At 47.1% G+C, this 25,330-nt stretch overlaps 1 protein-coding gene across 1 annotated transcript in view; it reads right to left on the reverse strand.

The window, feature by feature from the left end:
• LOC132775177 (alanine aminotransferase 1) overlaps positions 1-25,330 on the reverse strand; it is a 55,583-nt gene that overhangs the window by 24,974 nt on the left and 5,279 nt on the right. Inside the window, 3 exon segments of the mRNA XM_067467220.1 lie at positions 1,082-1,190; positions 4,605-4,694; positions 10,726-10,897. Coding sequence (XP_067323321.1) covers positions 1,082-1,190; positions 4,605-4,694; positions 10,726-10,866 — 340 coding nt within the window. The 5' untranslated portion in view covers positions 10,867-10,897.

Consider the following 25,330-nt stretch of genomic DNA (forward strand, 5'->3'; position numbering starts at 1 on the left):
TGCCCTTGCGCTACGCTACTCTGCTGCTGAGTATGCACGCCCAGTGTGGAACACATCTCACCACGCTAAAACAGTGGATGTGGCTCTGAATGAGATAATGCCGCATTATCATGGGGTGTCTGCACCCTACACCACTGGAGAAATAACACTGTCTAGCTGGTATTGCACCACCTGACATCCGCCGGGAAGTAGCAGCCAATAGTGAAAGGACCAAGGCAGAGACATCTCCAGCTCATCCCCTGTTTGGGTATCAGCCAGCACGTCAACGACTTAAATCAAGAAATAGTTTTCTAAGATCTACAGAGACACTCGCTGGAACACCCCAGCAAGCAAGAGTCCAAAAGTGGCAGACTCAAACCCAGCACCTCAATCCATGGCTGATACCAAATGAGAGACTCCCCCCTGGGCACACAGAAGAGTGGGCGACTTGGAAGGCGCTGAACAGACTGCGCTCTGGCACCACGAGATGCAGAGCCAACCTTCAGAAATGGGGTCACAAAGTGGAATCCTCGACATGTGAGTGTGGAGAAGAGGAAACCACTGACCACCTGCTGCAATGCACCCTGAGCCCTGCCACATGCACAAGGGAGGGCCTTCTTGCGGCAACACCAGAAGCACTCCAAGGGGCCAGATACTACTGGTCAAAGGACATCTAATCAACTACCAAACTTGCAAACTCTGTGTCTTTTGTATGTTTGTTTGTTTTGTTTTGTTCTGTTAGAAATGCAATACAATTGACTGGTTGCCCTGACATGACAAATAAATCCACCTTCTCTTCTCCAAGCTAAACATGGCCAGCTCCCTCAGCTTCTCCTCACTGAGATTCATAGTTTCCAGACCTTTGATGCTTTTGGTTGCCCTTCTCTGGACACCTTCCATCTTGAATAGTCTTACTCAGAACAGGACAGAAGGTCTTTGCAAGTGAAGTCTGACCAAAGCAGAAGATTGAAGGACTATGACTTTGCTCGTTCTGGACACTATGCTCCTAATGCTGCAGCCTAGACTCACATTGGCTTTTTGAGCTGTCTACGAAGACTCCTAATAGGGAAGGAATGCTGGAGGAAAGGTGGAAAACGCTCACCAATGCTGCGCCCACCACAGGCAGCCAGTAACCTCCGTGCTTTCTCCTTGGCATCTTCTGGGAAGTTGGGGTCCTTCAAGAGCTCGGGGTACATGCAGAGCGCACTGACCTGCAAAGGGAGAGCTCTGGTGAAGCACTGCCTTCAACATCTCAGGCACATCCTCCCTCTCCGCCTCCACCACTCATTCCCTTCTTATCCACGTATTTGTTTCCCTTTAATACATGTGCCGTCGCGCCTGGGTGCTATTATTCTCAATAAAGGAGGGATGGACGTGGGCACCTTTCCCCCAGGGGATTGCTTCTTGCCCTCCTTTAGGAAACTGGAACTCCCAAAAACCCAAAACGCTGTAAATAGCTCAAGTTTTATTGATCACAAAGTCATTCCTTCAAAGAAATGAGCTGGAAAACCTTAGAGGGGTGAAGGAAAACATATGTTACAGTCTCAATTAGTCCTGGGTCCAAGGGGTTTGAAGCTGAGAAGCCTCACCAAGTTTCCTCTTTCCTCAATGGCTGTGAATGCCGGAGCAAACCACAACCTCAGTTCAGATGGCCTATGTTTTGAAGATTCAGGATCTCCCTTTGGTGCCAAAAGAACCGGCTTGAAGGCGCTTGGGACTCCTCAATAATTGTCCAGGACGATCTGGACATAAAGCATGAATCCCAGGGGTAAAAAACCTCAGAACTGATGCTAAGAGGTAACTTAAATCAGGGTCCTTTAGAATCAGGTCTTTTATTCACGTCCATGTGGTACGAACTCTGATGGCAGAATGAAAAGAAAAAGGAAGTTCTCCCCTCTTGTAGGAAGAGGTGGAGCCAAACAATACTGATTGACAGGATTTTCCTTTGGTGCCAAAAGAACCGGCTTGAAGGCGCTTGGGACTCCTCAATAATTGTCCAGGACGATCTGGACATAAAGCATGAGTCCCAGGGGTAAAAAACCTCAGAACTGATGCTAAGAGGTAACTTAAATCAGGGTCCTTTAGAATCAAGTCTTTTATTCACGTCCATCTGGTACGAACTCTGATGGCAGAATGAAGAAGAAAAAGGAAGTTCTCCCCTCTTGTAGGAAGAGGTGGAGCCAAACAGTACTGATTGACAGCTATAAGCAACCAATCCATACAATTATACATAAGCAGTGTAAAAAGGGACAGGATTAAGCATGATACAACAGTTTAAGTCTTACAACTAACAGTTCTATACATAGGTGGCACCACTCGCCCTGTCACAATACACGTTGGTTGTGATAAAGCAACCACACCCTGCACATGGGCAGAGTGCTCTTTCCCTTCACTGCTTGGCTCAGGAATGCTTTTATTTCGAAGGAACAGAAGTGGATTTGGGGTGGTGAAGATAAAGCACTCCATGGGAGGGAAATGGAGTGCAAACTATGGAAGACTCTCGGTTAAATATCAGGATGTTTACATGAGGGTGTTGGATAAGCTGGAAAAATGTAGTTTCCGGTTGCTTGACTCTTAAGAATAGGGTCTATACTATACCCCATACTATACCATACCACAAACTGTGTATTGACTTAACATCAATACTAAATAATAACAATAATAATAATTGTTGTTGTTGTTGTTGTTGTTGTATTTATTTATGCTCTGCTTTATCTCTCCCGAAGGCAACTCGAAGTGGTACAGTAATTAAAAGCAAATAACAAAGTCAATTTCATGCAAGTTTGCCATTTACTTGAAAGTTAACTGAGAGTCTACCAAACTGTGCTTGTTACTCCATTTGCAGCAATGGAAGTGAGCTGGGGACAAAGGAAGATGAGGAAGAAGCTGGGACATTTGAAAAGTAGGATAGAGTCCACCATACTGTGCTTGTCACTCCATTTGCAGCAATGGAAGTGAGCTGAGGACAAAGGAGGAAGGGGAAGGAGCTGGGACATTTGAAAAGTAGGATAGCATCTACCAAACTGTGCTTGTTGCTCCATTTGCAGCAATGGAAGTGAGCTGGGGACAAAGGAGGAAGGGGAAGGAGCTGGGACATTTGAAAAGTAGGATAGCATCTACCAAACTGTGCTTGTTGCTCTATTTGCAGCAATGGAAGTGAGCTGAGGACAAAGGAGGATGAGGAAGGAGCTGGGGCATCTGAAGAGTAGGATAGAGTCTACCATACTGTGCTTGTCACTCCATTTGCAGCAATGGAAGTAAGCTGGGGACAAAGGAGGATGAGGAAGGGGCTGGGGCATTTGAAAAGTAGGAAAGAGTCTACCATACTGTGCTTGTTGCTCCATTTGCAGCAATGGAAGTGAGCTGAGGACAAAGGAGGAAGGGGAAGGAGCTGGGGCATTTGAAAAATGGGATAGAGTCTATCATACTGTGCTTGTCGCTCCATTTGCAGCAATGGAAGTGAACTGGGGACAAAGGAGGATGAGGAAGGAGCTGTGGCATCTGAAAAGTAGGATAGCGTCTACCATACTGTGCTTGTCGCTCCATTTGCAGCAATCGAAGTGAGCTGAAGACAAAGGAGGATGAGGAAGGAGCTGGGACGTTTGAAAAATGGGATGGAGTCTACCGTACTGTGCTTGTCGCTCCATTTGCAGCAATGGAAGTGAACTGAGGGCAAAGGAGGACGAGGAAGGAGCTAGGACATTTGAAAAGTAGGATAGAGTCTACCATACTGTGCTTGTCACTCCATTTGCAGCAATGGAAGTAAGCTGGGGACAAAGGAGGATGAGGAAGGGGCTGGGGCATTTGAAAAGTAGGAAAGAGTCTACCATACTGTGCTTGTTGCTCCATTTGCAGCAATGGAAGTGAGCTGAGGACAAAGGAGGAAGGGGAAGGAGCTGGGGCATTTGAAAAATGGGATAGAGTCTATCATACTGTGCTTGTCGCTCCATTTGCAGCAATGGAAGTGAACTGGGGACAAAGGAGGATGAGGAAGGAGCTGTGGCATCTGAAAAGTAGGATAGCGTCTACCATACTGTGCTTGTCGCTCCATTTGCAGCAATCGAAGTGAGCTGAAGACAAAGGAGGATGAGGAAGGAGCTGGGACGTTTGAAAAATGGGATGGAGTCTACCGTACTGTGCTTGTCGCTCCATTTGCAGCAATGGAAGTGAACTGAGGGCAAAGGAGGACGAGGAAGGAGCTAGGACATTTGAAAAGTAGGATAGAGTCTACCATACTGTGCTTGTCACTCCATTTGCAGCAATGGAAGTTAGCTGGGGACAAAGGAGGAAAGGTAAGAAGCTGGGGCATTTGAAAAGTAGATGAAAAAGTGGGATGGCAGAGGATGACTTGCTATTCTTTTTGCCAAATGGGGACAGTTGGAAGGCAAGACATTCCCACCTTTCTGTATTTTAAGTTGGGTATTGAAGGGTCTGTCTGCCAAGTTTGGTCCAGATACGTCATGCCATGGAGGCACCTTTGTGGTATCAACCAACCAACATGCATCCATACTTTGAGCAAACTTGGTCCCTCCAGGTGTTTTGGACTTCAACTCTCCCAATTCCTAGCTGCTTACCTGGAGGGCCCAAGTTTGCCAAGCCTGAAATAGAGAGATCAAGGCCCTTACCTGTCGGAAGAAGGTGATAGGCTTCTGCCCCATGGCTTGGGCATCCCCGATGTTGGCTCGGATGACCTCTGAGAAGGGCTTCTTTACCCCCTGCAATGAAGAAAGACAATATGGGGAAGGGGTTCAGGGGCACACAAAGGCAGCCAGGTGAGCAACTCTGGGTGATGCCTCATATCTCCAGCAAGAGGCATCACTTACTGTGCTGTCACACACTGGGCCTATAATAATTGTCTTTTGAACAGGCTCTTTGTGCCCAGTGGGAAGCCGGGGTGCCTCAGCTGAGAGGCCCTAAGGATTTTCCTACACAAAAGTCTTTAGATGCTTGAAAAGTTTAACAAAGTCCTTTATTATTGCTTAGATCTTCAACAATTTAAACAAACACTTCTCAGATCTTCAACAAGTCAAACAAAGGCTTCTTAACTTGCCCAAATGGACAGGTAACTGGCTTCGTGAACGGTTTCTTTTCTTTAAGAGCCCTTTTTAACCCCTCCCAGGCAATCTACTTTCCATGCTTGCTGGGGTGGGCTCTACTCCCGGCTCCAATTGCTTCTGGTTACCCAAGTAGACCTACCAGCCAAGGCTTTGTAGATTCTCCAGCTGGAGTTCTTTTGGATCTTTTCCACGAAAGATGTGGAGCTGTTTCCCCCGGATGCTGTGAGAAACGAAACTTGTCTACAGATGGAGCTGATCCACATCATGTAGCTAAGCTTTCCACTATAAGACTGAACTAAAAATGGTTCCCTTTCCCTCCCACAGCCCTGGAAAAAAGGGCAGAACCAAAACTTAACAATGATAGACAGGTCATTGGCCCTATAATTGCAAACCAAGGGAAGCCACCTTACTGCAAAATGCACGGAACCTTGGAATATATGCAAACCCTCAATAGAAAGAAAAGGAAGTTGGAGCTCCTGGTACAGCCGTACCAGCACACTTACAGTCAGGTTTGTACTTTGAGTTGAGTCCAAAAACCTGGAAAAGCGCTAGGAGAGACTGATGTCAAGCACACACCCACCCACCCCCCCCAAATAAGGGATAGTGACATAGTTCTGCAAAGGGCAAGGGCACCAGACTACACAACAAGGGTTAAGTCTTGGTCACATTGCCAAGGCACTAACAACAACAAGGACCCCATGAGGCTTTTGGGAAATGGCTGGATCTTGGGACTTCTGCCCTTTGCGGGAGCTGTAGTTTCCAAGGACCGAGTGATGGACTTTGGTGCTCTTTTCAACTCAGCGCCCATCTGTTGGCTTCTGCCTGTTAAAAAGGGACTCTTTGCTGCATGATTTTGGCCATTTGCCGCCCCTGTTTCCACGAACTTTCTGCCGGGGCATGGGATTTCTAGTTTCCTTTTTTCTCTTTTAAATAAAAGCTCGACACTTTAATAAAAATGAAGATGTGGGGTGGGAAGGGGATTCTTTTTGTATGATCCTGTCTAAAATAATGCTGTATGAATTGTATTCTGTTTTCCATCTTTCCTTTTGACTTTTGCCCCACCAGAAACTGCTGCTAGGCTCAAGGAAGATTCCTATCTCCCTCGAAACCCAGATTGTTGATTGATTCACCTACACAACACAATAGTCACCAACCCTTGTCTCGTCTTCCAAGCCGGCTAGCGAGATAAGGAATTCCATGGGATTTTGGAAAAGGAAATAATTAAGAAATTGCGAAGGGCAACGTTGATCCTTTGAGGTCCGAAGCCCGATCTTGTTGATTCTCCCCCCAAAAGCCCATCAAGAACAGGAAATCTTTGTTTGCTACCCTCACACTCTGCCAGCCAAGGACAATACTCCATATTCCGGCCGGCCAGCTATCTGTAATCCCATCATTTCCCCATTGTTTTGAGATTGTCCCGCCTCCCCTCTCCTGATTCGTCCATTTCTAGGAGCGAGAGGAATGCGCTGATTGGCCCTCTAGAGGCGGAGAAGCGCGCTGATTGGCTCGGAAGTGGGGCGGGCTGCCAAGCCTCCCCCCAGCTGTTCGGCCATCAGCCAATCAGCAAAAAGCCGGCCGGCAAGGGGGCAGGCGGGAATTTTGAAACCTTTTCCTTTGAATTTTCGTCTATAAAAATGCTTGTAACATGCCTAGCTTTATGCTTGTGGTGGAATTATTCCTACAATGCATCCGATCTCAGCTGAATCGCTAATAAAGACACCTCGATTGCTGAACTTCTTCCGCTTTGGTGAGATTTATTAATTTTAATATCTTTAACATTGAGATTGGCTTCCGCTGGCCTCACCAAGGTTCTAGGGCCCTTTTGAGCGGTCCTCAGGGATCTCCTCCGCTGGGGAGATCCTCCTAAAAGCAGCTCGATATCAGGACCTTAAAGGTCACCTAGTCCACCCCATGTCAGCAAATGTAACCTCTTGCTTTTGCACTCTCTTCCTTCGCTTGCATCAGTGGCTGTTTCAAATATTTTGCCACTTTCTGGAGGTGAAGTGGTGTCACCTGCACATCAAAACACTCTCAGGACCTTCTGCTCACAAAATCCCCAGCCCATGGCTTTTCCCCTTTCATGCAAATCCCTGAAGAGTCCAGAGTCCAAAAACCTGGAAAGAACATTTCCCTTCCAGTCAAGGGACAGACTTTTCCACGCCACACCTGAATTCCTCCTGGTCAGATTCTTCCATAGCCACAACTGCTGGCCTCTCTTAATGGCCCCTTCCTAATCTGCAGCCTCTGTTTACTCATGATAGAAGGAAGGGCTAATGCACTTTGAAGCCAGATCCCAGGAGAGGGGTGGAAAATATTGAAATTACATATAAAGGTTGCCAACTTACTGAGGGCCTGTGCTTGTAGGAATACTTTGCTTTGCAGAATGTGATAGAATCATAGAATCCTAGAGTTGGAAGAGACCTCATGGGCCATCATCCAGTCCAACCCCATTCTGCCAAGAAGCAGGAATATTGCATTCAAAGCACCCCTGACAGATGGCCACCCAGCCTCTGTTTAGAAGCTTCCAAAGAAGGAGCCTCCACCACACTCCGGGGCAGAGAGTTCCACTGCTGAACGGCTCTCTCAGTCAGGAAGTTCTTCCTCATGTTCATTATGACCATCCCTGTGCTACGAAAGGCATCACTTTTGCTTTACACTAAACTACTGTGAAATAAAAGCACACAGGAGAAGACCAAGAGCATTATTCTGGTAAGTTGGCAACACTGAAATGGCAGGTGAGTTTGGATAGGGCCTGGCAAAACTGGGGCAGTCCTGGTGGCCAGCTCCTTTTGACTTGCTGCAACTCTTTCTGACCTGTTGCACCTCTTCCTTACCTGGCTGTATCTCTTCCTTACTTGATTCAGCCCTTCCTTACCTGTGGCAGTTCTCCCTTACCTGCCTGCACCTCTCCCTTACCTGGTTGCATTTCTTCCTTGCCTGCTGCAGCCCTTTCTTACCTATTTCGTCTCTCCCACACTCTTCCTTACCTGCTTGCAGCCCTCCTTTATCTGCTGCAGTACTTCCTTACCTCCTTTAGCTCTCCCTCACTTGTTGCAGAACTTCCTTACCTACTGCATCTCTCCCTCACCTGGCTGCATCTCTTCCTTTCCTGCTGCAGCTCTTACCTGCTTGCACCCCTCCTTTACCTGTTGCAGTACTTCCTTACCTGCCTCAGCTCTCCCTTACCTGTTACAGAACTTCCTTACCTACTGCATCTCTCCCTCACCTGACTGCATCTCTTCTTTACCTGCTTGCAGCCCTCCTTTACCTGTTGCAGTACATCCTTACCTGCCTCAGCTCTCCCTTACCTGTTGCAGCTCTTTCATACCTGCTGCAACTCTCCCACACTCTGCCCCAGAGTGTGGTGGATGCTCCTTCTTTGGAGGCTTTGAAACAGAGGCTAGATGGCCATCTGTCGGGGGTGCTTTGGATGCAATTTTCCCGCAGAAAGGGATTGGACTGGATGATGGCCCACCAGGTCTCTTCCAACTATAGGATTCTAGGATTCCTTACCTGTTACAGCTCTTTCATACCTGCTGCATCTCTCCCTCACCTGGCTGCATCTCTTCCTTACCTGATTGCAGTTGTCCTTTACCTGCTGCAGTACTTCCTTGCCTCCTTTAGCTCTCCCTTACTTTTTGCAGATATTCCTTACCTGTTGCATCTCCCCCTCACCTGGCTGCATCTCTTCCTTACCTGCTTTAGCTCTCCCTTACTTGTTGTATGTATTCCTTACCTGCTGCAGCCCTTTCTTACCTGCTGCAGCTCTTTCATACCTGCTGCATCTCTCCCACACTCTTCCTCAGAACTTCCTGACTGTGAGAGCTGATCAGCAGTGGAACTCTCTGCCCCAGAGTGTGGTGGAGGCTCCTTCTTTGGAAGTTTTGAAACAGAGGCTGGGTAGCCATGTGTCAGGGGTGCTTTGAATGCAATGTTCTTGGCCAAATGGGGTTGGACTGGATGATGGCCTACCAGGTCTCTTCCAACTCAAGGATTCTATGATTCTAGGGTTCCTTACCTGCTGCATCACTCCCTCACCTGGGTGCATCTCTTCCTTACCTGCTGCATCTCTTCCTTACCTGCTTGCAGCCCTCCTTTACCTGCTGCAATACTACCTTACTTGTTTTAGCTCTCCCTTACTTGTTGCATCTCTTCTTTACCTGCTGCATCTCTTCCTTACCTGCTTGCAGCCCTCCTTTACCTGCTGCAATACTTCCTTACCTGCTTTAGCTCTCCCTTACTTGTTGCAGCTCTTCCTTACCTGCTGGATCTCTCCCTTACCTGCTGCATCTCTTCCTTACCTGCTTTAACTCTCCCTTACTTGTTGCATCTCTTTCTAACCTACTGCATCTCTTCCTTACCTGCTTTAGCTCTCCCTTACTTGTTGCAGCTCTTCCTTAGCTACTTGCAGCCCTCCTTTACCTGATGCAGTACTTCTTTACCTGCTTTAGCTCTCCCTTACTTGTTGCAGCTCTTCCTTACCTGCTCCATCTCTTCCTTACCTGCTTGTAGCCCTTCTTTACCTGCTGCAGTACTTCCTTGCCTGCTTTAACTTTCCCTTACTTGTTGCAGCTCTTCCTTACCTGCTGCATCTCTCCCTTACCTGCTGCATCTTTTCCTTACCTGCTTTAACTCTCCCTTACTTGTTGCATCTCTTTCTTACCTACTGCATCTCTTCCTTACCTGCTTGCAGCCCTTCTTTACCTGCTGCAGTACTTCCTTACCTGCTTTATCTCTCCCTTACTTATTGCATCTCTTCCTTACCTGCTTGCAGCCCTTCTTTACCTGCTGCAGTATTTCCTTGCCTGCTTTAGCTCTCCCTTACTTGTTGCAGCTCTTCCTTACCTGCTCCATCTCTTCCTTACCTGCTTGCACCCTTCTTTACCTGCTGCAGTACTTCCTTACATGCGTTAACTCTCCCTTACTTGTTGCATCTCTTCCTTACCTGCTTGCAGCCCTTCTTTACCTGCTGCAGTACTTCCTTACATGCTTTAACTCTCCCTTACTTGTTGCAGCTTTTCCTTACCTGCTGCATCTCTTCCTTACCTGCTTGCAGCCCCCCTTTACCTGCTGCAGTACTTCCTTACTTCCTTTAGCTCTCCCTTACTTGCTGCAGCTCTTCCTTACCTGCTCCATCTCTTCCTTACCTGCTTGCAGCCCTCCTTTACCTGCTGCAGTACTTCCTTACTTCCTTTAGCTCTCCTTTATTTGTTGCATCTCTTCCTTACCTGCTGGATCTCTCCCTTACCTGCTGCATCTCTTCCTTACCTGCTTTAACTCTCCCTTACTTGTTGCATCTCTTTCTAACCTGCTTGCAGCCCTTCTTTACCTGCTGCAGTGCTTCCTTACTTGCTTTAGCTCTCCCTTACTTGTTGCAGCTCTTCCTTACCTGCTGGATCTCTTTCTTACCTGCTCCATCTCTTCCTTACCTGCTTGCAGCCCTCCTTTACCTGCTGCAGTACTTCCTTACCTGTTTTAGCTCTCCCTTACTTGTTGCATCTCTCCCTTACCTGTTGCATGTTCCTTACCTGCTTGCAGCCCTTCTTTACCTGCTGCAGTACTTCCTTGCCTGCTTTAACTTTCCCTTACTTGTTGCAGCTCTTCCTTACCTGCTGCATCTCTCCCTTACCTGCTGCATCTCTTTCGTACCTGTTACAGCTCTTCCTGACCTGCCACAACTCTTCCTTACCTGCTGTAGCTCCTTCTCCAGCTGGACGGCGCGGGTGACGATGGGCCCCCGGACGGCGTACTCCACCCTCTTGACGCAGGGGTTCATGGACTCCAGGGTCAGGACCCTGTCCCGCTGGCGGGGAAGACCATTCTCCGCCATCCTTGCCCGGCCGGCTGGTTGGCACACGCCTCTGCGGAGAAAGAGGGGCAGAGAGCTGAGCAAAGGGGGCACCACCTCATTCACCCTGGCAAAGCAGCCCAGGAGCGCCTTGGCAGTGCCACGCCTGGGCATCGCTCTTGTGCGGAAGCGCTGCAGGTGAGGCTAAAGTCCGGCCAAGCAGGACTTCAACCCAGGTGGCAAAGGTCTGGCCGTTCCCAGACTGGCGAGCCGTGCGGAGAGGAATGGGAGGCCCCTTGATATTTGCATTTCAAGATCCGAGCTGGCATTTTTGCAAAGCTAAAGAGAGAAACATTTACCCAACCCAGCAGTTTGCGACTTGGCCGCCATCCTTGAGCCACCTACCCAAAGCAGGAGCTCCTCCAAGGCAATGCAAGAGCAAAGGGAGCCGGCAGCTGCTTTTAATGCAGGGCAGGAGAGAGGAGGCGGTGGCTCCGGGGGGGAGGGAAGAAAGGGGCACATTGTTGGCCGGGACTGAAAGGGACTCCACTGCAAACAAAGGCCCAAAGGAACAAGGCCCCCTCCGTCCCTTTTGTGCTCCCCGTGGAGCCTTTCACCGGCTCTGGGCTCATTGCCTGCCTGGGGATGGGGAAGCAGAGGGGCCCCTTCTCCTTGGCAGCAGCCATGAGCACTTGCCAACGAAAAGGGAATGTGGGTTTGTGTTGCGGCAGCCAAAAAAGCCAATGCGATTCTAGGCTGCATCAGTAGGATTGCAGTGTCGAGATCAAGGGAAGTACCGTTCCCACTACTCTCTTGCACTTTAGCCAGCTCTAGACAAAGCCATGCAAGAAGGAGATGAGTCAGAGGGAAGGGGTCCCGAGAAAGGGGGACCAAAACAGTCAAGGGTCTGGAAACTGTGGATCGCTCTGAGGAGCGGCTTCGGAAGCAAAGGCTGAGAAGGAACATGGTAAAGGTAAAGGTTTCATAGAATCATAGAATCATAGAATCAAAGAGTTGGAAGAGACCTCATGGGCCATCCAGTCCAACCCCCTGCCAAGAAGCAGGAATATTGCATTCAAATCACCCCTGACAGATGGCCATCCAGCCTCTGCTTAAAAGCTTCCAAAGAAGGAGCCTCCACCACACTCCGGGGCAGAGAGTTCCACTGCTGAACGGCTCTCACAGTCAGGAAGTTCTTCCTCATGTTCAGATGGAATCTCCTCTCTTGTAGTTTGAAGCCATTGTTCCGCGTCCTAGTCTCCAAGGAAGCAGAAAACAAGTTTGCTCCCTCCTCCCTGTGGCTTCCTCTCACATATTTATACATGGCTATTATCATGTCTCCTCTCAGCCTTCTCTTCTTCAGGCTAAACATGCCTAGCTCCTTAAGCCGCTCCTCATAGGGCTTGTTCTCCAGACCCTTGATCATTTTAGTCGCCCTCCTCTGGACACATTCCAGCTTGTCAATATCTCTCTTGAATTGTGGTGCCCAGAATTGGACACAATATTCCAGATGTGGTCTAACCAAAGCAGAATAGAGGGGTAGCATTACTTCCTTAATGTCTCCTGACATTAATTATTTATTTTATTTATTTCGGTTGCTTCTACCCAGCCCTTCTCACCCCGGAGGGGACTCAGGGCGGCTTACAAAAGCAAGGCACAATTCGATGCCCACATCACATAACAGTAATAAGACAGACCTCACTACCTCTGAGGATGCTTGCCATAGATGCAGGCGAAACGTCAGGAGAAATGCCTCTAGAACATGGCCATATAGCCCGAAAAAACCCACAAGAACCTAGTGATTCCAGCCATGAAAGCCTGCGACAATACAGTAATAAGACAAATAACATCAGTTAACAGAAAACAGCAATTCTAGCAATAACATCAATTAACAGAACACAATAATTATTGTAAGGCAAAAAACAACCATAAAACCAATAAAAGCAATAAAACCAATACAAACTATTTCTCCTCATTGATGGTCAGCGTTTCAAAACTCATATTTCAAATTCCAATGCGACAATTGTCAGTTCTTTTTGTCCTATCCATCTGGTTGTCCATATCTAGTTGTCAGATTGCCCAAAGGCCTGGTCCCACAACCATGTCTTCACCTTCCTCCTGAAGGAGAGGAGGGATGTTGATGCCCTAATTTCCCCCAGGAGTGGGGCCACCACCGAGAAGGCCCTGCTCCTCGTCCCCACCAGCCTCACTTGTGATAGCGGTGGGGTCGAGAGCAGGGTCTCCCCAGATGATCTCAGATTCCAGGGTGGGACGTAGAGGGAGATACGTTCGGACAGATACGCTGGACCGGAACCGTACAGGATTTTGTAGGTCAATACCAGCTCCTTGAATTGTGCTCGGAACTGGACCGGCAGCCAGTGGAGCTGACACAGCAGGGGGGTGGTGTGCTCCCTGTATGACGCTCCGGTGAGCAATCTGGCTGCCGCTTGCTGGACCAGTTGGAGTTTCCGAACAGTCTTCAAGGGCAACCCCACGTAGAGTGTGTTGCAGTAGTCTATTCGGGATGTAACAAGAGCATGGACCACTGTGGCCAGATCAGACTTCCCAAGGTATGGGTGCAACTGGTGCACAAGTTTTAGTTCCGCAAAAGCTCTCCCGGCCACCGCTGAGACCTGGGGTTCCAGGCTCAGCGATGAGTCCAGGATCACTCCCAAGCTGCGAACCTGCGTCTTCAGGGGGAGTGGAACCCCGTCCAGCACAGGCTGTCACCCTATGCCCTGTTTGGCCTTACGACTGACCAGTAGGACCTCTGTCTTGTCTGGATTCAATTTCAATTTTCAGTCGTGGAATATAAATACTGTAAATAAATAAATATTCCTTGTAGTAACCTATGGATGTGTGACCTGGACCATAAAGAAGGCTGAGCGAAGGAAGAGACACACATTGGAACTGTGGTGCAGGAGGAAAATGCTGAGAGTGGTTGTTGTAAGGTTTTAGGGTTATATGGCCATTTTCCAGAAGCATTCTCTCCTGACGTTTTGCCTGCACCTCTGAGGATGCCTGGCATTGTTTCCAAATGCCGGCTGAGATCTTTTGACATGACTTCATCATCAGGGCCCTCTTTCCTCACCTGGTGTTTCATGCCCAGGTGGCCAAAGGGCCACTTTCCTTTTCCGATGGCAACCTCATGCCATGTTGGAGGCTGAATGAGGCACCAGAACGTGAGGCATCACCATGGAACAAAGTGGAATTACTTGGGCAGAATGTTCCAGGGCATTTCCAGGGTAACCAAAGAGAACAAGAGTTATGTGTGGATGATGCAACTCCCTTCATCCCTGAGCTGGAAACAATAGCTGTGAGAGCCTGGGAAGTGTGGTCCAAAAGGGTCGCTCCCAGAAGCTGTCATTGGGAGACACCTGTTCAACCCCACAACCATTGTCTTGTGGTGTTCCTCAGGGCTCAATACTGTCTCCCATGTTGTTTAACATCTACATCAGTGTTTCTCAACCTGGGGGTCGGGACCCCTGGGGGTCGTGAGAGGGTGTCAGAGGGCTCACCAAAGACCACCAGAAAACACAGTATTTTCTGTTGCTCATGGGGATTCTGTGTGGGAGGTTTAGACCAATTCTGTCATTGGGGAGGTTTAAAATATTCTTTGATTGTAGGGGAACTATAAATCCCGGTAACTACAACTCCCAAATGTCAAGTCTATTTCCCCCAAACTCCACCAGTGTTCACATTTGGGGATATGGAGTATTCATGCCACGTTTGGTCCAGATCCATCATTGTTTGCATCCACATTGCTCTCTGGATGTAGGTGAACTACAACTCCCAAACTCAAGGTCAATGCCCATCAAACCCTTCCAGTGTTTTCCACTTGTCATGGGAGCCAAGTTTGGTTCAAATCCATCCATCCATTTGTGTAGAGTTTGGTCCAGATCCATCATTGTTTGAGTCCACATTGCTCTCTGGATGTAGGTGAACTACAACTCCCGAACTCAAGGTCAATGCCCATCAAACCCTTCCAGTGTTTTCCACTTGTCATGGGAGCCAAGTTTGGTTCAAATCCATTCATCCATTTGTGTAGAGTTTGGTCCAGATCCATCATTGTTTGCGTCCACAGTGCTCTCTGGATGTAGGTGAACTACAACTCCCGAACTCAAGGTCAATGCCCATCAAACCCTTCCAGTGTTTTCCACTTGTCATGGGAGCCAAGTTTGGTTCAAATCCATTCATCCATTTGTGTAGAGTTTGGTCCAGATCCATCATTGTTTGAGTCCACATTGCTCTCTGGATGTAGGTGAACTACAACTCCCGAACTCAAGGTCAATGCTCACCAAACCCTTCCAGTATTTTCTCTGGGTCATGTAAGTTCTGTGTGCCAAGTTTGGTTCAATTCCATATTTGGTGGAGTTCAGAATGCTCTTTGATTGTAGGTGAATTATAAATCCCAGCAACTACAACTCCCAAATGTCAAGGTCTATTTTCCTTCAAATCCGCCAGTGTTCACAATTGGGCATAGTGAGTATCTGTGCCAAGTTTGGTCATAGTTTGAGTCCACAGTGCTCTCTGGAAGTGGGTGAACTACAACTCCCAAACCGAAAGTCAATGCCCACCAAACCCTTCCAGTATTTCCTGTTGGTCATGGGGAGTTCTGTGTGCCAAGTTTGGTTCAATTCCATTGTTGGTGGAGTTCTGAATGCTCTTTGATTGTAGTTGAACTATAAATCCCAGCAACTACAACTCCCAAATGACAAATTTTATCCCTACCCCCCAACCTCACCAGTATTCAAATGTGGACATATCGGGTATTTGTGCCAAATTTGGTCCAGTGAATGAAAATACATCCTGCTTATCAGATATATTACAATTCATAACAGTAGCAAAACTACAGTTACGAAGTAGCAACGAAAATAATGTTCTGGTTGGGGGTCACCACAACAGGAGGAACTGTATTAAGGGGTCGCGGCATTAGGAAGGTTGAGAAACCCTGATCTACATGAAGCTGCTGGGGGAGATCATCCGGAGTTTCGGGGTGCGGTGTCACCTGTATGCAGATGACATCCAACTCTGTCACTCCTTCCCAACCGCTACTAAGGAGGCTGTTCAGGTCCTGAACCGGTGCTTGGCTGCTGTGACGGTCTGGATGAGGGCAAACAAATTGAAGCTGGGAAAAGAGACTGAACACGCCAAACTCCTCTGGACTTCCACATTCAGACAAACAGAGTTTTGGAGCACAATACTCCTGACCTCACAATTGTGGGGGGGGGGGGGGGACAACTATGGATCGTTGATGTTGCAATCCCAGGCGACAACAGGATTTAAGAGAAACAATCGGAAAAGCAGACACGATGTGAGGTTTTAAAGATCGAACTGCACAAGCCAGTCAAGGTGGTCCCAGTGGTGATTGGCACACTGGCCACCTTACTGGGATCTGCATGCATTATTTGCCGATACATCACACAGTCCTAGACACTTGGGAAGTGCCTGATGTGTGATCCAATTCAACTGCCAGCAGAGTGTCTGCTGTGGACTCATCTTGTGTTTCAAATAATAATAATATGTTCTTGTGGGTTTTTTCAGGCTATATGGCCATGTTCTAGAGGCATTCTCTCCTGACGTTTCGCCTGCATCTATGGCAAGCATCCTCAGAGGTAGTGAGGTCTGTTGGCAGTGGAAAGAGGAAGGGGAGCCGCCGCCACTGAGGGAAAACACCTGAAGTCACGGCAGTGACGGGATCCGGCACAACTGCAAACCGGTTTCTTTCCCAGGCTATAGAAAGCTCAAGGGCAGTCTGTGCGTGGCTGGGGAAGATGATGAAGGCTTTCACGGAGGAGCAAACAAAGCAGACAAGGAAAGCACACAAAAAGGCTTGTTCTCAAAGGTCTGGAGAACAAGCCTTAAGAGGAGCGGCTTAAAGAGCTGGGCACGTTTAGCCTGCAGAAGAGAAGGCTGAGAGGAGACACGATGATGGCCATGTATAAATATATGAGAGGACGTCCTAGGATGAACGGAGCAAGCTTGTTTTGTCGAAGGCTTTCATGGCCGGAATCACTGGGTTGTTGTAGGTTATTTCGGGCTATATGGCCATGTTCTAGAGGCATTCTCTCCTGACGTTTCGCCTGCATCTATGGCAAGCATCCTCAGAGGTAGTGAGGTCTGTTGGAACTAGGACAATGGGTTTATACATCTGTGGAATGACCAGGGTGAGACAAAGGACTCTTGTCTGCTGGGACTAGCTGTGAATGTTTCAGCTGATCACCTTGATTAGAATTCAATGGCTTGGAAGGGCCTGGGGGGAATCTTTTGTTGAGAGTGATTTTATGTGCCTGTTTGTTTCCCCTCTGTTGTTTTGCTGTTGTAATTTTAGAGTTTTTTTAATACTGGTAGCCAGATTTTGTTCATCTTCATGGTTTCCTCCTTTCTGTTGAAATTGTCCACATGCTTCTTATGGATTTCAATGGCTTCTCTGTGTAGTCTGACATGGTGGTTGTTGGAGTGGTCCAGCATTTCTGTGTTCTCAAATAATATGCTGTGTCCAGGTTGGTTCATCAGGTGCTCTGCTATGGCTGACTTCTCTGGTTGAAGTAGTCTGCAGTGCTTTTCCTGTTCCTTGATTCTAAAATTACAACAGCAAAACAGCAGAGAGGAAACAACCAGGCACATCTTAACACCTCTCAACAAAAGATTTTCCCAGGCTCAGCCAGGCCTTCAAATGCTAATGAAGGTGGTCAGTTAAAACATTCACACCTAGCTCCAGCAGACAAGAGTCCTTTGTCCCACCCTGGTCAATCCACAGATATATAAACCCATGGTCCTAATTCCAACAGACCTCACTACCTCTGAGGATGCTTGCCATAGATGCAGGCGAAACGTCAGGAGAGAATGCCTCTAGAACATGGCCCTATAGCCTGAAAAAACCCAGAAGAACCTAGTGATTCCAGCCATGAAAGCCTTCGACAATACAATAATAATAATAATAATAATAATAATAATAATAATAATAATAAACATCACACAGACCTAGACACTTGGGCAGAAAAAATGAACACTTTGGCAGAAAAAATGAAATGCAAAGATACAGAATGGGGGACAATGCCTGGCTCGAGAGCAGTACGTGTGAAAAAGATCTTGGAGTCCTCGTGGACAACAAGTTAAACATGAGCCAACAATGTGATGTGGCGGCAAAAAAAGCCAATGGGACTTTGTCCTGCATCAATAGGAGCATAGTGTCTAGATCCAGGGAAGTAATGCTCCCCATGCTCTATTCCGCTTTGGTTAGACCACGTTACCTGGAATATTGTGTCCAATTCTGGGCACCACAATTCAAGAGAGATATTGACAAACTGGAATGTGTCCAGAGGAGGGCGACTAAAATGATCAAGGGTCTGGAGAACAAGCCCTATGAGGAGCGGCTTAGGGAACTGGGCATGTTTAGCCTGAAGAAGAGAAGGCTGAGAGGAGATATGATAGCCATGTATAAATATGTGAGAGGAAGCCACAGGGAGGAGGAGGGAACAAGCTTGTTTTCTGCTTCCTTGGAGACTAGGATGCGGAACAATGGCTTCAAAGTACAAGAGAGGAGATTCCATCTGAACATTAGGAAGAACTTTCCTGCCTGTGAGAGCCGTTCAGCAGTGGAACTCTCTGCCCCGGAGTGTGGTGGAGGCTCCTTCTTTGGAAGCTTTTAAGCAGAGGCTGGATGGCCATCTGTCAGGGGTGATTTGAATGCAATATTCCTGCTTCTTGGCAGAATGGGGTTGGACTGGATGATGGCCCAGGAGGTCTCTTCCAACTCTTTGATTCTATGATTCTATGATTCTATGATTCTATCATTCTATCATTCTATGATCCAATTCAACAGCCAGCAGAGTGTCTGCTGTGGACTCATCTTGTTGTGTTTCTAATAATAATAATAATAATAATAATAATAATAATAATAATAATAATAATAGCCATGCTCCTCTGCCCATGAGCAAAACGGGTCTTTCTTGATCCTGGGAAGTGTTGGCTTCCCAGCAAAGCAACCCTTCAGAGAGAAAGCCCCCCCAATGCCCCCTCCTGGCTTGCAATAAGGCCATAAAGGGATGACCTCTGGGGTCAGCCAAGGACAGCACTGGGCAATCAATACAGCACACACACACACTTCTGTGCATACCTTTGATGCCCTTTGTCCTTTTCCTCCCCTTTCTGATGGGAAATCCTCACTTGGGTTCATGGCAAGGGGACTCCACGGCCATCCGGTCTGAACTCATTCTTCAGGCAGAAAGGCACCACTCAAGCCCTCCAGATAGATGGCCATCTAGCCTCAGCATAAAGACCTCCAGAGAAGGGGATCCCACAATTTTGTCAAACATCTATAACTGCCATGTCTCTATGTCTCTTTTCTTGCCATCTGAACCTATGGCTCTGTTGACCTCCAGAGAAGGGGATCCCACCAGTGTTCAAGGCAGCCTTGTCAAACAGCTCTTGAAGCCATGAGTTTCCATCTAATGTCTCTTTTCCTGCCGTTTGAACCCATGGCTTTGTTGTGCTCGAGTTTGCAGAGCACCAAAAACAAGCTCAATGTGATATCCTTTCCAATATATAAACACAGCTCTTGTGTCTCCTCACCTTTCTTTGTTGACCTTTGGAGGTCACACTCTCTCGGCCTCGAAGGAAGGCCAAGAAGGGTGGTTACAAAGGGGGTTGGGTCCCAGAACAAGAGCAGTCCTGCACGACCCACGGCTGCTCCATGCAAAGCTGCTTCGTGACAGCACAAGGCGGTCATTGATCTACTGGTCTCAGGACCTGATGTGGCAATGTGATTGTGTTGTGAGCCAATGACCAGGTGGAGACTTTGCCACATCCAACTCAGCCATGGGCCTATCACCACCGGGCACAGGCACCCCGCCTTCTCCCAGCCAGACTCCATGCCAAGACCCTCTTGGACCTCCAGGCTTGACCCCTCCTCCAAGGCCTGACTCTGTCATACTCAGACCAGGTGAGACCCTGGAACAATGGAGAGCATATCCTTCAAAGCCAGGAGGCAAAGTCCTTCCCAGGGATTTGCAGCACCCAGAATTCCCCGTCTCGCAAGGCTACTCCCAGAACCCAAGCCATATGCCCCAATGAACCCAAGGGAACAGTTTCCATGTACCAATCTTGAGACTGGGACTCCCAAGTGGCTCACAATGGCATCCTAGAGTTGGAAAGTGTACCTTAAGGCCATCTAGTCCAACCCCCTTTTTGCCAGGCAGGAAGATACCACCTAAGCCCACCCAGCAGATGATAATGGAATCATAAAATCACAGATTTTGGAAATATGTGGAAATGACCCAAGAGTCATCTTGTTTTAGGGAAGAGTTTCTATTTTGGCACACAATAGCATCTTAGAGTTGGAAAGGGTTCCCTAAGGTCATCCGGTCCAACCCCCTTCTGCCAGGCAGGAAGATACCATCCAGCCCTCCTAACAGATGATCACAGAATCATAAAATCGGGGATTCCTAGACTTGGAAATGACCCAAGAGTCATCTAGTCTAACCAGGCAGGAAGGGACAATCCAAGCCTTCCCAACAGAGGGTCATCCAACCTCCACATAAAGATCTCCAAAGACGGAGACTCTTGTCACCATCCATTCCATCTTGGATGTTCATAGAATCATAGAGAGGGAAGGAACTCCAAAGATCATCCAGTCCAACCATACTCTTCCAGGCAGGATGGCACAATTCAAGCTCTCCCAACAGATGGCCATTCAGGCTACTATTGAAGTCATGCTAAAAGTAAACATTGAGCTATTTTCAGTATTAAAGAGTTCAACAAATCTGTGAAAGAAGAAGATGTTGAGTATTTATTTAAAACTAGCCGTCCCCTGCCACGCATTGCTGTGGCTCAGTCTATGTATATGTATGCGTTTACGTGTGTGTATATATTTGTGTATATGTGTATATATGTTTGTTTGCATATATACTGTATATGTGGGTGTATATATGTGTGTGCGTATATGGGTATATATTTGTGTATTTGTGTGTTTATATGTGTGGGTGTATATTGTGTATATGTGTGTGCTTGTCTATATGCATATTTGTGTGTGTATATGTGTGCATGTATGTATATGTATATGTCTAGTTGTGTGCATGTGTATATGTTTGCATGTGTATATATGTGTATGTATGTGGACATTTGTGTATACATATATATGTATATGTAGATAGAATCATAGAATCCTAGAATCAAAGAGTTGGAAGAGACCTCATGGGCCATCCAGTCCACCCCCATTCTGCCAAGAAGCAGGAATATTGCATTCAAAGCACCCCTGACAAATGGCCATCCAGCCTCTGTTTAAAAGCTTCCAAAGAAGGAGCCTCCACCACACTCCGGGGCAGAGAGTTCCACTGCTGAACGGCTCTCACAGGAAGTTCTTCCTAATGTTCAGATGGAATCTCCTTTCTTGTAGTTTGAAGCCATTGTTCCATTGCGTCCTAGTCTCCAAGGAAGCAGAAAACAAGCTTGCTCCTTCCTCCTCCCTGTGGCTTCCTCTCACATATTTATACATGGCTATCATATTTCCTCTCAGCCTTCTCTTCTTCAGGCTAAACATGCCCAGTTCCCTAAGCCGCTCCTCATAGGGCTTGTTCTCCAGACCCTTGATCATTTTAGTCGCCCTCCTCTGGACACATTCCAGCTTGTCAATATCTCCCTTCAATTGTGGTGCCCAGAATTGGACACAATATTCCAGGTGTGGTCTAACCAAAGCAGAATAGAGCATGAGGAGCATTACTTCCTTAGATCTAGACACTATGCTCCTGTTGATGCAGGCCAAAATCCCATTGGCTTTTTTTGCCGCCACATCACATTCCTGGCTCATGTTTAACTTGTTGTCCACGAGGACTCCAAGATCTTTTTCACACGTACTGCTCTCGAGCCAGGCGTCCCCCATTCTGTATCTTTGCATTTCATTTTTCCTGCCAAAGTGGAGTATCTTGCATTTGTCACTGTTGAACTTCATTTTGTTAGTTTTGGCCCTTCATCTCTCTAATCTGTCAAGATCGTTTTGAATTCTGCTCCTGTCCTCTGGACTATTGGCTATCCCTCCCAATTTGGTGTCGTCTGCAAACTTGATGATCATGCCTTCTAGCCCTTCATCTAAGTCATTAATAAAGATGTTGAACAGGACCGGGCCCAGGACGGAACCCTGCTTGTGGCACTCCACTTGTCACTTCTTTCCAAGATGAAGAGGAAGCATTAGTGAGCACTCTCTGTGTTCGTCCACTTAACCAATTACAGATCCACCTCACCGTAGTTTTGCCTAGCCCACATTGGACTAGTTTCCTTGCCAGAAGGTCATGGGGGACCTTGTCGAAGAAGGCCTTCCTGAAATCCAGACACGCTCCATCCACGGCATCGTTCCCCGCATCTACCCAGCTTGTAGCTCTATCGAAGAAAGAGATCAGATGAGTCTGGCATGACTTGTTTTGGATAAATCCATGTTGACTATTAGCGATGACTGCATTTGTTTCTAAGTGTTTGCAGACCGCTTCCTTCACAATCTTTTCCAGAATCTTGCCTGGTATCGACGTGAGGCTGACCGGACATTGGTCATTGTTTGGGTCATCCTTTTTTCCCTTCTTGAAGATTGGGACCACATTGGCCCTCCTCCAATCTGCTGGAACTTCTCCCGTTCTCCAAGAACTCTCAAAGATGGTTGCCAATGGTTCCGAAATGACTTCCGCTAGTTCCTTCAATACTCTGGGGTGTAGTTGATCTGGCCCTGGGGACTTGAACTCATTAAGAGCGGCCAGGTATTCCTGGACGACTTCTTTCCCAATTTGGGGTTGGATGTCCTCCAATCCCTCATCCACTCCATCTTGCTGAGGTTGAAGATGACTTTCTTTTGGTGAAAGACCGAGGCAAAGAAGGTATTTAGTAGTTCTGCCTTTTCCTTATCCCCTGTCAGCATTGCCCCATCTTCTCCTCGAAGAGGTCCTATCGCCTCCTTGTTTTTCCTTTTTCTACTGACATAAGATATGTATATGTATATATGTATATTTGTGTGTGCTTATGTATATATATACATGTGTGTGTGTATGAATGTGGTGGCATGTGTATATGTATATGAGCATATGTATATATGGTGTATTTGGGGGGGGGGGGGTTAAGTCTGTTCTGATGAGGTTTTGTGTGTGTTTTTAGGGAGTGATGGACATTCGTTAGCCTGATATTGTGTCCAAATTTGGTGTCAATTCATCCAGTGGTTTTTGAGTTATGTTAATCCCACAAACAAACATTACATTTTTATTTATATAGATACTGAAATGTTCAATATTTATATAAAGATAGCCATTGACATGGGAGATTTAGCTTCAAATTTGCTTTGAGTCTCCTTGTGGAGAAAAAAGGCAGGGTATAAATAAATGTAACAACAACAAAAACAACAGTAACAACAACAAATTTGTTAAGGGGTTGGTCTAGATTGCCCTTGGGGTACCTTTCCAGTTCTTTCTGTCTGTGATTCTAAGACCTTTCCCCCCTTTTAGGACCAACCCAACAGCATGGATGTTGGTATGTGAGTCCATATTTATAAGGCTGGCAAAGTTGGTCTAGATCAGTGGTTTTCAACCTTCCTAATGCCGCGACCCCTTAATACAGTTCCTCATGTTGTGGTGACCCCCAACCATAATATTATTTTCATTGCTACCTCATAATGGTCATTTTGCTCCAGTTGTGAATTGTCATGTAAATATCCGATATGCAGGATGTATTTCCATTCACTGGACCAAATTTGGCACAAATACCCAATAACGCCCAAATCTGAATACTGGTGGGGTTGGCAGGGGGATTGATTATGCCATTTGGGAGTTGTAGTTGCTGGGATTTATAGTTCATCTACAATCAAAGAGCATTCAGAACCCCACCAACAATAGAGTTGGGCCAAACTTCCCACACAGAACCCCCATGACAACAGAAAATACTGGAAGGGTTTGGTGGACATTGACCTTGAGTTTGGGAGTTGTAGTTCACCTACATCCAGACATCAAACAATGGTGGATCTGGATCGAATTTGGCACAAATACTCAATATGCCCAAATGTGAATGCTGGTGGAGCTTGGGGAAAATAGACCTTGATATTTGGGAGTTGTAGTTGCTGGGATTTATAGTTCACCTACCATCAAAGAACATTCTGAACTCCACCAACGATGGACTTGAACCAATCTTGGCACACAGAACTGCCATGACCAAGAGAAAATACTGGAAGGGTGTGATGGACATTGGCCTTGAGTTTTGAAGTTGTAGTTCACTTTCAGCCAGACAGCACTGTGGACTCAAACAAAGATGGATCTGGTCCAAGCCTGGCATGAATGCTCAATATGCTCAAATGTGAACACTGGTGGTGCTTGGGGGAAATAGACCTTGACATTTGGGAGTTGTAGTTGCTGGGATTTATAGTTTACCTACAAAGAGCATTCTGAACCCCACCAATGATAGAATGGGGCCAAACTTCCCACACAGAACATCCATGACCAACAGAAAATCCTGGAAGGGTTTGGTGGTTACTGACCTTGAGTTTTGGAGTTGTAGTTCACCTACATCCAGAGAGCACTGTGAACTCAAACAATGATGGATCTGGACCAAACTTGAAGCCCAACAATTATAGAATTGGGCCAAACTTCTCACACAGAGCACCCATGATCAACAGAACATACTTGTGTCTTTAGCGACCCCTCTGACACCCCCTCGTGACCCCCCCCCCTTCATGGTCTCTACCTCCAGGTTGAGAAACGCTGGTCTAGATGGTCTTTGGGGCACCCTTCCAATTCTATCTTTCTTTGATTTTGTTTCTTTTAGGACCAACCCAACAACATAGATGTTGGCATGTGAGCCCATATTTGTCAGGCTGGCAAAGTTGGAATCTTCTGAACTTGGAGTATTTGGAATCTTTTGAGTTTTCTGACTTCGTAATTTTCCAAATTTGGAGCCTTGGGAACTTTCCAAGCATGGAGTGTTTGGAATTCCCCCAGTTTGGAGCAATTTACATCTTTTGAATGTGGGGCATTTGGGATGTTTATGAATTTGGAGCATTTGGAATTTTCCCCATTGGAAATTTCCTCCAAAGAAAGGCTTTCCCATTTAGACTAGTGGGCACTCTATACCCAGACCCATAGAAACTCCACGATCTCCACCCACAAAGAGCTGTACCCAGCCCCATAGGATAGCCACTTCCTCAGCTGGCCCCATAGTCCATGCACCTTCCACCCAACAAAACAAGAGGCCACTCCATAATCTCCTCTCCAAAGCCATGTGCTAATAAGTCATTGCTTCGAATGGGCAATCAACTGCCCATCCTTCATCCGCTGTGGCCAAGGCCACTCTCCACGATGCCCTTCCTCCTCTTCCTTATGGCGAATATGTTGCAGCTTGGCATGGGCAACCAATCATCTACCCTTTATCCCAGGCATGGGACAACTTGGGCCTTCCAGGTATTCTGGACTTCAACTCCCACAAGTCCTAACAACCTACCAACTTGCGTTGTCGAAGGAAAGGTCAGGAGATAATGCTTCTGGGACAT

Source organism: Anolis sagrei, chromosome 4 (assembly GCF_037176765.1).
Source record: "Anolis sagrei isolate rAnoSag1 chromosome 4, rAnoSag1.mat, whole genome shotgun sequence".
Taxonomy (NCBI): domain Eukaryota; kingdom Metazoa; phylum Chordata; class Lepidosauria; order Squamata; family Dactyloidae; genus Anolis; species Anolis sagrei.